General features: G+C 36.5%; 2 protein-coding genes across 4 annotated transcripts in view; both read left to right on the top strand.

Annotated features, from left to right (window-relative positions):
* The window catches only part of LOC137064829 (FYVE, RhoGEF and PH domain-containing protein 6-like), a 60,885-nt gene extending 56,072 nt beyond the window's left edge, over positions 1-4,813 (top strand). For 2 of the 3 annotated variants that reach the window (XM_067436357.1, XM_067436359.1), the window contains 3 exons: positions 517-645; positions 4,238-4,380; positions 4,557-4,813. In XM_067436357.1, coding sequence (XP_067292458.1) covers positions 517-645; positions 4,238-4,380; positions 4,557-4,593 — 309 coding nt within the window. In that variant the 3' untranslated portion in view covers positions 4,594-4,813. Of the gene's footprint in view, positions 1-516; positions 647-4,237; positions 4,381-4,556 lie in introns of those variants that run through there. The other variant, XM_067436358.1, reaches the window with a different exon arrangement.
* Positions 4,814-5,070: 257 nt separating this feature from the next.
* Positions 5,071-17,415, top strand: hic1l (hypermethylated in cancer 1 like). Its single transcript, XM_067436118.1, has 2 exons — positions 5,071-5,196; positions 11,954-17,415. The coding sequence occupies exon 2, from the start codon at positions 11,985-11,987 to the stop codon at positions 13,350-13,352; it is 1,368 nt and encodes a 455-aa protein (XP_067292219.1). The 5' UTR covers positions 5,071-5,196; positions 11,954-11,984; the 3' UTR covers positions 13,353-17,415.
* The last annotated feature ends 228 nt before the right edge of the window (positions 17,416-17,643 follow it).

Here is a 17,643-nt window from a genome sequence, read left to right as displayed (position 1 = left end):
AAAGGGATACTTTTATTCAGCAAGGATGCATTACATTACTCAAAAATTACAATAAATGCATTTATTATGTTACAAACAATTTTCAAATGAATGCTGTTCTTTTGAATCATAAACATATTAAGCAGCACAACTGTTTGATTATACAACCCAATCTCACAACAATTTGTATGTATTTTACAAGGTGGCTACTTTATAAGAATTTTGCCAAATCATACGGTTTTGAGGAGTTGCCCAATTCGTATGATTTTGTATGAATTACCTACCCCTAACCCCGCCCCTAAACCTACCTGTCACTGAGGTTTAGATTGTAGACTGTAACATTTTTTAGACAAATCGTATGAATACGAGTGAGGTCATACAAATTAGCCACTTTGTACAAATACATACAAATTAGTCATGATATAGTGTATATTGTTTTTATTGTTAAAAATTACTTTTTATTTCTTTATTTTACCAATCCCAAACTTATGAACATATTCCACATGTCAGTTTATTGAATCCATTCATTCATTTTAGGTTTCAGCTAACACAGATGGGTCCTCGATGAGCGGCTACTTGGAGAGGACAAAGGCCAACAGGAAACAGTGGAAACGGTTCTGGTTTGTCATCATGAACAAAGTTCTGTACACGTATGCTGCCAGTGAGGTAAGAATATATAAATACAGAAAATTGCATATTATGAAATACTTAGTACACACCCTCTGAACTTAAAGATGTTTTTATTGATATATGTATTAATGATCACTATTAAAAAGGGAAAATATCATCAGTATCTGTAAAATAAGTAAGTTATCCAATTTAGCTTAAATTAAAAGATGCAAAAAGGAGTCAACCTTGTTTAAATCAAAGAAACATGCAATATTCTAGTATGTCCTCCAAAAATTTTTGTCTCTTTGCTCTTGACATTGAGTGTGTAATCTACAACAAATGTTCACATATAGTTTAACTCTTGGGGTATGACTTCCTTTAGTGCCCTGATGTTTGATGGGTGACATACTATTTACTACCGAATTTTGTGGGGACCAGGCCCTTCTCACTGTACTCCTCCCTCTTGCTATGCGATATATTTTGGGTGCTGTTAGATCCAAATGGATTGATTTGGCCTCATGAGACGGAATAGTGGAATAACAGTCTATATTTTATTAATAACAGTTTTGGAATATACTAAATGAGCTTCTTGTGCTTTGGAAGACCTATTGTGAAGCTCAACACATCTTTTTGCTACATATCAGAACTATATTCTTTGCTTTTTCCCATTGTGACCAAAATATATTAGAGGAACACATCAAAATATAATCTTCCTCCACTTTCATTTGTTTAACTTCAATGAAAGGCTAAATTTGCTAATGAAAGATCAAAGGATCATGCAGACTTATTTTCACAGCATTCTTTGATCATATTTACCATGAGCGCCAATAATTCTGACAACAAATACGTATATCTCATTTGGAGATCTCTATTCATAAAATTAGACATTTTGCTGCAAATCCCAACAATATGAACATGGCATGTCATCCTGAAAATTATAGATAAATTTTTATGAAAGTCAGATTTTGATGAAAGACTAAGACAAACATTTCAAATTTGGCATGGCATGCACAGATGAATTGTGCACAATAATACCAAGAAGGTGGAGTCCTTTTTAATTTCATCTAGACTTTGAAGTTGGACTGAAATGATCAGGGAGGTAAAAATGCTAACCCTATTTCTAGTGCTTCTGGTTTTTTGGAATGATAGTATCTATCACTATCTCTGTGACTTGGTAAGTCAAGTTTCTGAGCACAAACATAGTAAATCTGGCCAATCATAATTTAATGTGCATCTAGCAAATGAGTGAACTTTTTCAGTTTAGTTTCAATTTTTTTGAATAGCTAAATTTTTCTCATCAAAAAATTAAGAAAAAATAGGTTTTTACTTTTTTGTGCAGTACACTGCAAATCTATCAATATAAATGTATCTTTTACATACAGTGAAGAAAATAAGTATTTGAACACCCTGCTATTTTGCAAGTTTTCCCACTTGGAAATCATGGAGGGGTCTGAAATTGTCATTGTGTGTGCGTGTGTCAACTGTGAGAGAAATATATATATATATATATTTTTTTAAATCCAGAAATCACAATATATGATTTTTTAACTATTTATTTGTATGATACAGCTGCAAATGAGTATTTGAACACCTTTCTATCAGCTAGAATTCTGACCCTCAAATACATGTTAGTCTGCCTTTAAAATGTCCACCTCCACTCCATTTATTATCCAAAATTAGATGCACCTGTTTGAGGTATTTAGCTGCATAAAGACACATGTCCACCCCATACAATCAGTAAGAATCCAACTACTAACATGGCCAAGACCAATGAGCTGTCCAAAGGCACTAGAGACATCTCTACACCTCTTTGTACACCTCTACAAGGCTGGAAAGGGCTACGGGGAAATATGAAGTTTTCCCTGCTTAAACCAGCACATGTCCAGGCCTGTCTTAAGTTTGCCATTGACCATTTGGATGATCCAGAGGAGTCATGGGAGAAAGTCATGTGGTCAGATGAGACCAAAACAGAACTTTTTTGTCATTATTCCACTAAACGTGTTTGCAGGAAGAAGAATGATGAGTACCATCCCAACTGTGAAGCATGGGGGTGGTAGCATCATGCTTTGGGGGTGTTTTCTGCACATGGGACAAGGTGACTGCACTGTATTAAGGAAAGGATGACCGGGGCCATGTATTGTGAGATTTTGGGGAAAAGCCTCCTTCCCTCAATTAGAGCATTAAAGATGGGTCGAGACTGGGTCTTCCAACATGACAATGACCTGAAGCCAGGATAACCAAGGAGTGGTACACCAGCAGCCATATCACCCTGTAGCCCTAGACTGGTTTCCCACTGAAGCTAAGCAGGGCTGAGCCTGGTCAGTACCTGGATGGGAGACCAACTGGGAAAAACCAGGTTGCTGCTGGTAGAGGTGTTAGTGAGGCCAGCAGGGGGTGCTCACCCTGTGGTCTGTGTGGGTCCTAACACCCCAGTATAGTGTTGGGGACACTATACTGACAAAGAGCACCGTCCTTCGGATGAGACGTTAAACCGAGGTCCTGACTCTCTGTGGTCATTAAAAATCCCAGGATGTCTTTCGGAAAAAGAGTAGGGATGTAACCCCGGCATCCTGGCCAAATTTGCCCATTGGCCTCTGTCCATCATGGCCTCCAACTAATCCCCCTCTCCTGATAGGCTTCATCACTAGGTCTCCTCTCCACCAATCAGCAGGTGAGTGGTGGGCGTTCTGGCGCAATATGGCTGCCGTCGCATCATCCAGGTGGATGCTGCACATTGGTGGTGGTTGAGAAGATTCCCCCCTTCAATGTATATATATATATATATATATATATATATATATATATATATATATATATATATATATATATATATATATATATATATATATATATTATAAATATATATATAAATCGAATGCATTATTATTATTATTACTATTATTATTATTATTATTATTATTATTATTATAAGGAGTGGCTCTGTAAGAAGCATATCAAGTTTCTGGTGTGGCCTAGCCAGTCTCCAGACCTAACCCCAATAGAGAATCTTTGGAGGGAGCTCAAACTCTGTGTTTCTCAGTGACAGGCCAGAAAACTGACTGATCTAGAGAAGATCTGTGTGGAGGAGTGGGCCAAAATCCCTCCTGCAGTGTGTGCAAACCTGGTGAAAAACTACAGGAAACGTTTGACTTCTGTAATTGCAAACAAAGGCTACTGTACCAAATATATATATAAAAAAAATTATCAGGTGTTCAAATACTTTTTTGCAGCTGTATCATACAAATAAATAGTTAAAAAAGAATACATTGTGATTTCTGGATTTTTTTTAGATTATGTCTCTCACAGGGGAGATGCACCTACGATGACAATTTCAGACCCCTCCATGATTTCTAAGTGGGAGAACTTGCAAAATAGCAGGGTGTTCAAATACTTATTTTCCTCACTGTATTGTGAAGTGAGGGTTTTATAGTTATTCAGTGCTTTTCCTTAATTTATCTGATGTTTTTTTTTTCATGATATAGTCAAAATCATGTTATGCTGTTATATTTTTGCTTTATGACCACACATAATCAACGAATGAATCTACTGTTACCAGTTCATTGCACTCAATAAATGTATTTTATACCCTTTTATAAATGTTTGTGTTATTTACTTTGCATTTCTATATTATTTTATTGGTTGTATCCAGGATGTAGCAGCTTTGGAAAGTCAACCCCTTCTCGGATTCTCTCTCCAAACAGAGAAACCAGAATCTTCATTGCATTTTAAACTTTATCATAAAAACACCCTCTACTACATTTTCAGAGCAAGTGACAGCCAGCTCTGTGAAAGGTGAATACATTATTTAAAATACTCAAACACTTTTAGTGTTTGTATTCTATTACACACACACACACACACACACACACACACACACACACACACACACACACACACACACACACACACACACACACACACACACACACATATATATATATAATTTGTTTTTTCTTTCTCTCTTATAGGTGGATTGAAGCTATCCAGGAAGCCACAGTTCTCTAACCTTTTCTTCCTTAACATGTGATACTTTCATAACTATCAGAGCAGATCTTAATAAACAAAATCATACAATACCACATTAGTTATCTCACAACTATCTTGTTTAAATGTGTGACTCATCACATTTGCATGTGTTGTAAAGTGAGTTGCTAAATGCTTTGTAATATATCTGATAATTTTATTACACTGTTATATTTATATGGCAAATTCATTGTAACCAGTATTTGCCCTCAATAAATGTATTTTTTATAAATGTAGGTTTTCCTTTAATTTCAGTATTTTGTCATTGTAGAATATGTTGTTTTAAAATATTTGTATCCTTTAGAATATTTTATAATGTATTGTAATTAGTCTAAGATAATTATTCATTTATTTTATTCAACTATCACTCATCAGGCTCAAGTGAACGTATTTATAGTATTACAAGGCTTATGTGTCACTCCGAGAGAATAACCTGAGGTAATACTATAGTAATGCCTCCAGAAGGACAGGTAGGGGGGTGAGACTGATCTGAACTGGGTCAGGGGTCAAACCTACGTCACAAGCTCCTAAGATGGCGTTTTGATGACGACGGGAGAAGTAAGGACCCCTGCCCTTGTTTAAAAGGTATTTGAAAATAATACATATATATTTGGTTTCGAATATATATAATATAATCAAATGCATTGTTTTGAACTGAAGAACTAATATTGATTATTAAAACACAAACGGCATTGAATGCATTGCGCAAACCGCTTACAGCAGCCGTCCAAGGTATCATTTCCTGTTGTTTTTTGTTGTTGTTTTTTTTACTTTAAACGAGCTTTAATTTGTTCAGTGTTTGTCTCTTTGTAAACATCTAGACCACCATCCATACTATTTAGGCGTGGCAGAGAGTATACAATAATTAATTTGTGATATACACGCGTAACGTTAAGCAAGTCGGTAAACGATCGGTTTCCGCAGTTCCGCATTTATTAAGACACAGATAGGCTACGTGTGTTTTTACCTCGGACCCACCGTGTGCTTTAACGAGCCCGGGCGTCACCGACACGATATTTCCAACGAGTATATGTTGATGTTTTTGTAATAACATTTGTAAATAAAATTAAACCAAAACACATTTTAAAATGCGTATATTTTCGCAATTTTAATCAAAGACCAGCCCCAATTAATTAGCACATGCGCGTTTGGTCGTCCACATCATGTAGCCTACTCGTAATCTGTAACCCATAGTGTTTAAATGTGACTCTTAATATACTTTATGACAAGTATGCCCATCTGCTTTTATAAATGACCATAGCTTCTGCTAAAATGCCGTGGTTTGTGCCGTTTTTATCAGTACTGTAAAATCATAACTATTTCACTACACTTCAAATAGTGTAAGCTTTATAAATCTGTTTCTTTGTTTTTTCACTGTTTACCTTTTTGTTGACAGTCTTGGCTGATATAAAGTTACCACTGTTTTATTTTAGTGACAATAGCTTGAGTGACATGTGGCAAAAACTGGTTACTATGGGTGTTTTACACACACACACACACACACACACACACACACACACACACACACACACACACACACACAGATCTATCTATCTAATAGGGGTGTGCATTGGCACTGCCTTCACGATTCGATTCGATTACGATTCACCAGGTAACGATTCGATTCAATTCGATTCTACTATGCATTGTGATGCATCAAAATTCTACTGCACACAAAGCAAATTTTTCATCAGTCATGAGGCAATACAAGCAGATATTAAACAACAGATTGTATTGGCTGCTATGTGTCTCCTGTATCTTTGACATAAAAGTTATTAAATAAAATAAAATGTAATTAAATAAAATGCAATTAACCCTTAAATGCATGACTGTTTCACCAAACATTCTTACATATTCAGGTCGTTAGCGACCAAGATCTATATTTAACATGGATAGACCTCTACCTGTCGTGATAATATATAAAACTCCTGTTGTTAGAGTAACAGCTACAGAGGAATAATATAAAACCTATTTCGTTACCTTTTGGAGCTTGGAAGGATTCAGTTTGAGCAGATGTTTAATACCATCATCATATGTCCTCGTCAGAGCTCGTTTACCAGTACTTTCAGCGTCTGCCTAATATTCGCGATCTCCAGCATATTCTCCAAACTCATTTTCAATGTCTTCAAAATCAATATTTTGATCACTGACAGCTTCTTGACCACATCCATCATCAAGAGACAGTGACACTAACATATGATTGTGTTTAGTACTTGCTTTCTGAAGTAAATCACTAAGCCATTTCAAGTTTTGCAGATTATAATTATTGTTTCGTTTTCTGTCAGAGGTAACTATGAGTGAAACGTCACTTCATCATTGGGTATCAGACATTGCCACCTTGTGGAATAAAGGTGAATTGCGCTCGGAACCGGAAGTATTTGAAACTTCACAACTTTATTGTCCGCCAGAAAATAAACAGTGACATAATCGATTATGGCACTTTGCCGCATCGATGCTGAATCGTTCATGCCCCGCATCGCGATGCATCGCCGAATCGATTATTGTTGACACCCCTACTATCTAATCTTAATGCTTTGAAAACAATTGTCCACATAGGGTGCACCTGTACACATTACACTTTTTTTGTTTCAGTAGAGAAAATTGTAATGTATACACTTTTCAGGCCTATGAGCCAAACTCAGCAGCAACCCCCAAACCCTCATGAAGCATTGTAATCGGTTTGAGTTGGTACACTCAAATTTAATTAACCATAACTTTTGATTAAGTATTTCCAATAATTCATGGGAATAGTTTGTATCATGAAATAATTTAAAATCGATATGAAATGTAAATTTATATATTTTCTAAATGCATCTTAACAAATTTATTGTGAAACAATTTTTTTATAAGTTAATTCACAATATGGAATAAATGATTTGTAGCTAATTTTATGTATGACTTGTATGATGCCAGAATTAAATTCTTGAAGGGGTAGTTCACCCAAAAATGAAATTGATGTCATTAATGACTCACCCTAATATCGCTCCACACCCGTAAGACCTCCGTTCATCTTCAGAACACAGTTTAAGATAATTTATATTTTAGTCCCAGAGCATATGCATTTTTTGCACACTTTACTGTCCATGTCCAGAAAGGGAATAAAAACATAATCAAAGTAGTCCATATGTGACATCAGTTGGTTGATTAGAATCTCTTTAAGCATCAAACATTTTGGTCCAAAAATATCAAAAACTACGATTTTATACGTCTTCTCTTCCGGATTTGTTTCAAACCTCAAATAAAGATTCAAACGGTCATGAATCAGTGAATTGATCAATGATTCGGATCGCCAATGTCACGTGATTTCAGCAGTTTGGATCACGTGTCAAACTGCCAAACTTCTGAAATCACGTGACATTGGCGATCCGAATTATTGATCGATTCACTGATTCATGGCCGTTTGAATCTTTATTTGAGGTTTGAAAACAAATGTGGAAGAAGATAAAATCGTAGTTTTTGTTATTTTTGGACCAAAATTTATTTTCGATGCTTCAGATTCTAATCAACCAACTGAAAATATTGGGCTAAAGTCAATAGCGCAGTATTTTTTGCTATTTAGAGAGTGTGTTAGTAATATGATGTGCGGGTGCACAACATGTGCACACTATGCTTATTACACACACACAGGGGCACATGATCATTTTTAAATATAAAAAAGGAATCCTCTCTGGAGAAGCATTCCTTCTTTCTGATTACAACTAGGGATGCCGAAAACTAAACATTTTCTTGACCGACCACCGAGCCTCATTAGCTGGATGAAACCGATTAGTTTAGAATATGCTGCGCTATTTCCTATTTGAAATAACAGCTGCGAGCCGCAACTCATTCGCATCTCTCTGCCGCTCTCACACACACACTGTCCCGGTGCCGCCGCATCCCTTCCACCCACGTCACATTTAAAAAAATATATATATAAACATTGACCAATTACTATTAAAATTATCTCTCAAATATTTGCTAACTCAATGTATTTTTTACAATGGGTAATTGTGTTGCAATAGCTTACACACAGCACAAAGAAGCTTGATTTCAAATGGTAAATTCAATTTAAAAAGACGAATTTAAAAAGACACGCTGTCATGAGGAAAAGTCCAGCAGAATGCGCATTCGCCGTGTTCAAAGGGTTAACCGGGCTGAATAAGAATATGTGGGTGCGTGTCAACTCTCTGTCAGCCGGAGAGGAGAGTGCAGCTGGTATCGATAGCTGTAGAAACTGAGTTTCGTATCTTTTCAGATATTTCAGTATCAATATTTTTGACTTTTAACACTAGTTGCACTGTGCCCACCCAGGCTTTTTAAAAGCAAAATAAATCCACACTTTACAGCGCCGCTTACCGTGCTCAATGGCTGCAAGAACAAGCGGGTGTGGCAAGCAGGTGGCTACTACGGAAACCAAAACTTGCGCGTTTGGTACAGATGTTTGGAATCGAAAACAAGTTTCGAAACAATTCCAATGGCATCGTTATTTTTTAAACGGTTCCAAGTTAGAACCGGTTCTCGATGCCCAACCCTAGTTAACAGCATGACAAATGTGTAGTGTATACAAATAAGCCCCCACCCCCCACACACTGACTTACAAACTCTCATTCCAATCAGTGAATCTGACTGCACTCAATCTTATTTACATTGTGGTGTTTTTATAATGAAAGGATTCGTGAATGCGCTTTGGCTGAACTCAGCTCACTAACTCCAGCATTTTCAGCTGTGTTGAGTGGATTCAGAGAAACTTGAATACATATTTTTGGCTGTAATTGGCTTTAGTGCTTAACTCTGCAAAACCTTTTTACACTCTTCAGACTCAACACCGGTTACATCACTTCACCACTGTGGCACCGCCCCCCACCGTGATTTTGATTTTTTTTTTATAGTAATAAAATAATTATGTTAGAGCACAGACAATACAAATAAAAACTGATTGTGTCTGCTTAATAAAGCATGATCCGAACGAGTGTTGCAGCACAATCGCAGCAGTAGGCAGATTTCATTCATCACTGGATCGAAGAATTGACAGACAAGATGATCGCGAAAGATTTGTTTTCAAAGCAAAATGTAAAAGAGCCTAATTTAAGTGAGTTTGTCATTGTAATGTTGAGATTGTTTCTAAGCCTTGATGTATCTCAAAGCTCAATGGCCCTCATTAATCAATCTTGCGTAGAAACGGGTGTCCATATTGATAAATCTCAAAGTCATAGGCGTAGATTACGCGGGGGACATGTCCCCCTCACTTTTAATAAAATGTATTTTCGTCCCCCGCACTTTTACTGGGTCTCACCGATCCTAGTCGACCCGCTCCGAGCGGGATTCGATCCGGCGTTACCCTACGCGGCGACGGCCAAGTTAACAGGGACACTAAAAACAGCCTTCTCTAACCTCGGTTTATAGCGTGCTTCTTGAGGTCACGGGCAAGTGTATTTACATAGAAACCAATGTGAATACATCAAGATTTAAATTCAGAGACAAAAAATAATCTATGCATGACCTGTAATTTTTTTCGATTCCTAATATGAGGAGGGCGCTCACATAGAAAGTCCAATAGTGGATTCGTAATACCCAGTCACGCTGCTGAAGGAAAACAATCGTTATGAGAGATGAAACGTGACGACGACAATCAGACGATTGCGACAATATATGCTTGTGTGTTTTTCAAGTCATCTCGAATGTAGGCTATTTATTGACAATAAAGTAGGCTATCATGTGATTAATGTTTAGTATCTTCTGCTCACCAAAGCTGCATTTATGTAATGAAAAATAGTTTAAAAAGTAATATTTTGAAACATTATTACAAATTAAAACAGCTTTTTCCTATGTGAATATATAGTAATTTATTCCTGTGATCAAAGCTGTATTTATCATCATTACTCCAGTCTTCAGTGTCACATGATCCTTCACTAATTATTCTCATATGAGGATTTCATTATCAAGAAACATTTATGATTATTATCTGTGTTGAAAACAGCTGTGCTGCTTAAAAATGTTGTGGAAACCATGATAGCCTTCATGTTATTTTTCAGGATTCTATAGAATTTTTGAATATAATTTTTTGAATAGAAAGTTCAATGGACAGCATTTATTTGCATTTATTAAATCAATTATTATCTAATTTGTAATATTAAAAATATCACTTGCGATCAATTTTATGCATGTCTGATCAATAAAAGTATTAATTTAGCTCTTTTTTTAATTTTACCACAAATGTTTAGATGGTTTCCACAAAAATTAAGCATCACCATGAGCAGCACAACTGATAATAATCATAAATGTGTGTTGATCATCAGATCCTCATATGAGAATGATTAGTGAAGGATCATGTGACACTGAAGACTGGAGTAATGATGATAAATTCAGCTTTGATCACAGGAATAAATTACACTTTACTATATCTTCACATAGAGAACAGCATGGTTTACATTAGAATACTTTTTATTTTTTACATTGCATAAAATCTGTAAAGTCTTAATGCAGAAGTGTTTGTAGTATATAAACCAATCATAAAATTGGCATAAAAAATAGGAGAATAACATTATAGATATTAATTAATGGTTATTGTTCAGCAGTGTATTTGATATCTTGCCAAATTAAAAGCAAGAGATGCGATAAATTATATTGGTCCAAAAAAAAAAAAATGTCATTACGACATTTCTGTCCCCCTCACTTCTGAAAAGATGGCTACGCCCCTGCTCAAAGTCACCGTGGTTTTGGGTGTACGCTGGAAATTTGATGTATGCACTTTTGATATATGAGGGCCACTAAGTCTTGTTGTATACTAGGACCAAGGGCACTGAAAAAGTGGGTGTACACTGGGTGTATTTAACTGCATAATATGAAACATACAAAGTGAAGACTCATTCTGAAAACAATAATTTAAGTATTTTATTTTCTTCAGCTTGTCGCCCCCTTTTTTTTTAGTTAACGGTTTAACTATGCAAGATTTTCAGTTACTGTTTGTAAACACAACATCCATACTTGGCCCCTCCTCATGGGCGGAACAGCACCAGAACACAGCCGTCTCAAGTCTACCTCGGGGAAGATGCGTGATGAGCTATTTGCCCTTTTTTCATGCATAGTTATATGTTCACAAATAACTATTGTCATCATCATAACAATTACAATGCATAATAATAATCTGACTCCAGTTACAGATAACAGGCAATAGCAACATTAGCGAATTGTTTTTGTGTGGAGACTCAATATCCCAAGCACGGGAATCCAAGAAGAAAATAAGAAAGTACATTATTTTGTATAAGTCTACGTTTTTTTGAAAATCTTTTGATGCACCAGACAGCAGATGTTTTTGATGATCCATGTCACACCAAAATAACATTTTAGTAATCTTTTCTTACAGTGACACCAATGCAAAACATCAAGGGTAGGCGATGGAGCTCCCCAACTACGCCAGTCAACTGCTTCTCCAGCTCAATCAACAACGCTCCAAGGGCTTCCTGTGCGATGTCATCATCATGGTTGAGAATACGCTTTTCCGAGCCCACAAAAGTGTCCTCGCCGCCACCAGCCACTACTTTAAGTCCCTTGTCCTTCATGATAACCTTATCCACCTCGACCCTGATATGGTGGATCCAGCTGTTTTCCAGCAAATTTTGGATTTTATTTACACCGGCAAATTGTCAGATGACACATTTGATGGTCTGGATTTAAGCTCTCTGCTCACCACAGCTAATTTTCTCCAGCTCAATGACCTCGCAAACCTGTGCTCCAGTAAGATTAACCAAAATGGATCCCTCAATAGCCTAGCTTGTGGGAGCTCCAAATCTTCATTTCACCGGTACGAAGACCACTCATCAGACACTGAAACATACAGTATGACTCCTCCCAAAAAAAGGCATAATGTTGAAAGTAAAGGCAGAAAAAAGCAGGACTTGGGGTTGGATTTGTCTAAGAAAAATGTAAAGTCTGAGACAACAGTTAATGATGAGTTTTTTCTTTCTAGAACCATCTCCAATAATATGCAGCTAGGAATAAATGGGAAGTGCGTTCCAAAGAAAGAGAAGTGGATAATTCCTTTGGATGGTGCTCAGGAAAGAAAAAGGGAGGGATCTCGAAGAAAATCCAAGGTTAATGGTTACATTCCTCTTAGCAGGGTTGGAAGTCAACTAAGCCAGAATCAGACTTTCACTTTACAGTTGTCTGTAAAGAAAGAGAAAGGGATTGGAGGGACAACAGATGAAACTGACAGCCAAAAACCAAGCAATGGCAGCACCAATTTTGTATATCAAAAGGAGACCTTTCTCAAAGAAGCTGAAGGGGACAACCCTTACGTTTGTATACCATGTGAAAAGGGTTTTCCCTCCTCCGAGAGTCTCAAGTCCCATGTGGAAAGTCATTTAGATGAAGACCTAGATGTGAAGGTTGAGGATGAGGAGGAAGAGGAACGTGATGGAGACCCTGGAGTCACCAGAGTCACGCAAGAAGCTACTGAAAGCCTGGAGCAAAGTCCACTAAAGTCCCTCAAAGATGTTGACACGCTGCGTCCATTCCCTTGCAACATATGCGGCAAGATGTTCACACAGCGTGGCACTATGACCCGTCACATGCGCAGCCACCTCGGTCTAAAGCCGTTTGCGTGCGAGGAGTGTGGTATGCGCTTCACCAGGCAGTACCGTCTCACTGAGCACATGCGTGTCCATTCAGGGGAGAAACCGTACAAGTGCCAGGTCTGTGGTGGGAAGTTTACGCAACAAAGAAACCTCATTAGTCACATGCGGATGCATACCTCAGCATCTTAGAACAGGTCAAAGAGCCCCAAACTTGGATAATACAGATACCAAATGTTCTTTTAATTGGGGTTCAGTTGTCCCTCAAAAACACTACAAAGATTCATCTAGATCTTCTTTAGAGGTTTCCTTTTTTATTAGCTAATTTTAGCTTCATCCACAAATCTTATACAATTCTAAAGAGTCCACTAGCTCAAAAGCCTCTGTAGTCTAATCCAGGGTACAGTTCTGCCACAGATTCTTAAATTCTACAAAGATTCTTCTAGCTCAAAAATGATGCCTCTTAAGATCTAGAGTAAGGCTATGTTTACTGTCAGTCCAAATCCAAATATTTGTGCATCCAATTGTTAGATCTAAATTATTCTCTGCATCTAAATTATTGTATGTTCACATTTTCGGTAATATGATAATCTGCATTGGGTTCAATGACGTAGGCATACGGCAAAAACAACAGCTGCGGTTTATTCTGTGTCATCTCTGCCAGTTTTAAAATTCAACATATCCATTATATTGTGTTTTCTGCTTGACAGACACTTTGCAACAACACAACCTTGCATTGACATTCTGAATACTTCTTATAACAAGGTCTGACATGTTTACACTTTTTGTGGTGACTGAGAGAAATTGATAAACCATGCTCAATCCGATTAGAGCCGGCCAGACTGAAACGGATTTCAAACGCAATTTGAATAGAATTTCAACCCACATATGAATGTCGTTCAAAATGGATTTGTAAATTTTTTATTTTTATTTTTTGTCGTCCAGACTTGCTAATAAATATGATCAGATTCTAATTTGATATGCACAAATTGAATTTGGACTCACAGGTTGAACTAGGTTTAGGAGTAGCCAACATGTAGGGCTACCTCCAAGACTTGTGCTGTGTTCGAAATTGCCCCCAATGCCCTCATTCACTGTTCCCTACATTACTCCACTAATATAGTCCACTTGAAAGAGTGAATGAAAATGGGTGCGAACACTTTTGCATAGCTTGCAATTATTTGAAATGTATCAAACTGGCAGCTCCAGTAGTAATGAAAAGATTTATTTTGAGCTCTGCCATGGAAACTAGCATGTAATTAAACAATTTAAAATGGAATTAGAAAGGAATTTATACCTGTATTATTAAGATGGACCAGCTCAGTTTGGAAAATGGTTGATTGATTCAGCTGCTGGCACCATCTTCTGAAGAGACATGGGAATTCATTCAGTGTGACCGTCACAGTGTGTTATGGGTATTCTCTACGTAACCACTGAGCGTACATCAGTTGTATACTTATGCATTGTGGGATTGAACAAGTGCACTTGATAGCGTCCACTATGGTTTTGGACACCACTACAAATGGCTGTCCTCTATTTAAACTGCTTGGGGCGATTTCAGAGACAGCCTTGGTTTTCAACCCTGCTCAAATCAACTTATTATCTGGTTCCGGTGTGTTTGATTAGGGTTGGCCACTGCCCTGCAGATTTCAGCTCAAAGTGAACTCTAAACTAGTTGTAACTGAAGGCATTGGCTGTGTCCGCAATCGCCCCAATTTCAAATGATTATTCACACTCGGTGTACAAATTCACTCACTCGTTTTCATTCACTCTTTCAAATGGACTATATTAGTGGAGTAATGTACTGAACGAGGGCACAGCGGACTTCTTTGTTCATATATCTTTGATTAGGGATGGAGCTAAACTTGGCAGTGGCCCTCCAGAGCCGGATTTGAGGAACCCGATCTAGTTTAGCTTCAACCCTAAATAAAACGGAACATTATCTCAAAAGGAAACATCTGTAGCCTATTCTATGGATCAGATTAGGCCACAAATCCTCTAGATTACTTTATATGAAGATTAATTGAGTTTACCACTTGAGCTAATATAGGATTCAGTTTGGAACAGAAGTACTTTAGGATTCTATAAAAAAAAATGTTTACGGGGTAGTCTTCTCTACACTGCTTTTAGCTTTTTGTTTGAGCAAATTTAGGTTTCATTTTCGCCCACACCACTATCAGTCTAGCTGCAAATTAAACTTCTGTAGAGATCTAGAGGATTATTTGTAGGATTCCATTTTTCTACTCTCAAAAAGACCATTGTTGTCTAATCTAGGATTCAGTAAGGTTTCTCTACAGTTTACCTTTTTTTTAAGCTAATCTAGAGTTCAATTTTGCTCGCAAATCCTCTAGAATGTTGCAAAGAATTATCTTGATCTTGGTAGAAGAATGGCGACGCCATTTCCTGATAAGTATAAAAATGCCAACTTCAGCCAGTACCTGCTGTTATACCTCTTTCTATGAATTTCTATAAAGCTTCTTCTTGTGCATGAATTGTTTGTTATTGTTAGTGTGTAGCTAAACAAATATCAAGTTTATCCTCTTAGTGATGTAGTTTGATCTATTAAAACAAAAATTACCTCAAATAGCTAGTAATTCTCTCAGAACTGAAACAACCGAATGTTCCTGGTAATGCCAGTTATTTTACAGCAGTGACTTGCGATACCTCTCGAATGTAATTTAGGAATCGTGATCTAGTTTAGGCTTCAGAAACGGACCGCTATAATAAAGCTATCTGGTTGTTTACTTGAATACACAAACTTGCTACCTCAGATTAAACCAAACCCTCTGATTAGCCTGTATGAGATTAAAGACTACATGTTGGACAAGAAAAACTACATGCTGTCTTCCATAATACAGTCACTCTGTCTAGTTTCATTAATGATCTTAAACTGACATATGATCCAGAACAGAGGAGAAAACACTGCCTGTTTTAATGTACACTTTTCAGGGGGTCAGGTAATACTTCACTGTAGGGTTGCGATCTGAGAGAGTGAAGTCATATTGCTTGAGCAATTATGGTGTTTCGATGTACAGTTCCAAAGAAATATTGAATGTTGAAATGCTGAAGAAATACTGTAAAACTATATAACCAAATCTATATTCTTGCTAAATATTTAAGTCTAATTTATGCTTCTTTCAATTCAGGTTTATACTATAAATCTTTTTCATTTCTTTTTTCAGGGGCTTTCCTTTGGTTTTTATTTTATTATTATTTCCCAATGCTTCAACCAATGGCTTAATTTATACAGCATGTTGTCCATGTTGCTTGTGGCATGTGCATTGTTCTTATGGTTATTTTTTTTAAGGTTTAACAGAATTGTATTCATGCATTTAGTGTTGAAATGAGACCAAAAGCTTAAAATCAAAACCTACTTGTAAATATCTTTGGGTATCTTAATGTAAATGACATTTTAATGTTATCAGTTGATATATTGCTGAAACTTTTACTTGTTCAGTTATTAAATGATTTTCTTTCTATGTTTAATATCTCTAAACCATGTTTATTTTAAACTACCTCTGGTTGGGTATTTTGTACGTACCAAAGGTTTTCATCATGCTTTGAGGGCTTTTTAAACAATACCTAATTTTGAGATTGTTTTGTAGCTAGTTGCCTGTTCTGGTAATATCAAAAAGGGTACTTTTAAATAATAGACAAACTAGTCAAATTATTTCATTTGCTGAATTGCCATTACAGGCACTCTTTGTTCAGTTTGTGCTTGCTTTTTCCCCCTTTCTCTCTCTTTGCTTTATATTGAGATGATTATTTGACTTTGTCTGTAAATCAATACAATTCTAGAATATTCAGGAACTTTTTATTACATAATGGGTCTTGAAACTGAACTTCAAAACTGTGACAACACTTTCATTTGCATCCTCTGCAAACCTCAGGGAAGATTTTAAGGGTACATCCCAATTAACTTTTTGAACCATAAAGCGCCATTAACCAATATTTTTGCAGCTTTTTTATTTTAGACACGTTTCAATATTCTCTACAACTGACACAATACGCCTTCAGAAGGTTTGGCAGCTCTTTCCATTTGCAGTACAGGTTTGTGTGTGTACGTGTATGGTTTTGATGTGGTTTTCAAATGCTTTTGAAATGTCAAGTACTTTGTTCAGAAATAATGATACTAAAGTATTTGCCACCTATTTATGAAAACCAAAGCACATTTTCACTCTTTGAAGAATTTAAGGTCCTGTTGTAACATGTTCTCATTTATGACATGAAATAAAATTCAATGCTGATCAAATAACTCCACTTTTGCTTTTTTTTTTTTATTGATGTGTATGTACAAAATAAATAAAGCTCCTGAAATATATCTTCATATGTATAATCTCCCTAGTGAAAAAAGCATTCCAATACATAATTTTAAATACATTTATTTGTGTGTATAATACACCATAAAGTGCGTATGATATGCACGCGAAAAACAGCGTAATGAGAAAACACCAAAATGAGTTTTGCCGTATACATTCCACAC

This window comes from Pseudorasbora parva, chromosome 25 (genome assembly GCF_024679245.1).
Source record: "Pseudorasbora parva isolate DD20220531a chromosome 25, ASM2467924v1, whole genome shotgun sequence".
NCBI classification, from domain to species: domain Eukaryota; kingdom Metazoa; phylum Chordata; class Actinopteri; order Cypriniformes; family Gobionidae; genus Pseudorasbora; species Pseudorasbora parva.
Note: the sequence above shows the minus strand (reverse complement) of the source record. Positions and strands in the feature narration are given on the sequence as shown.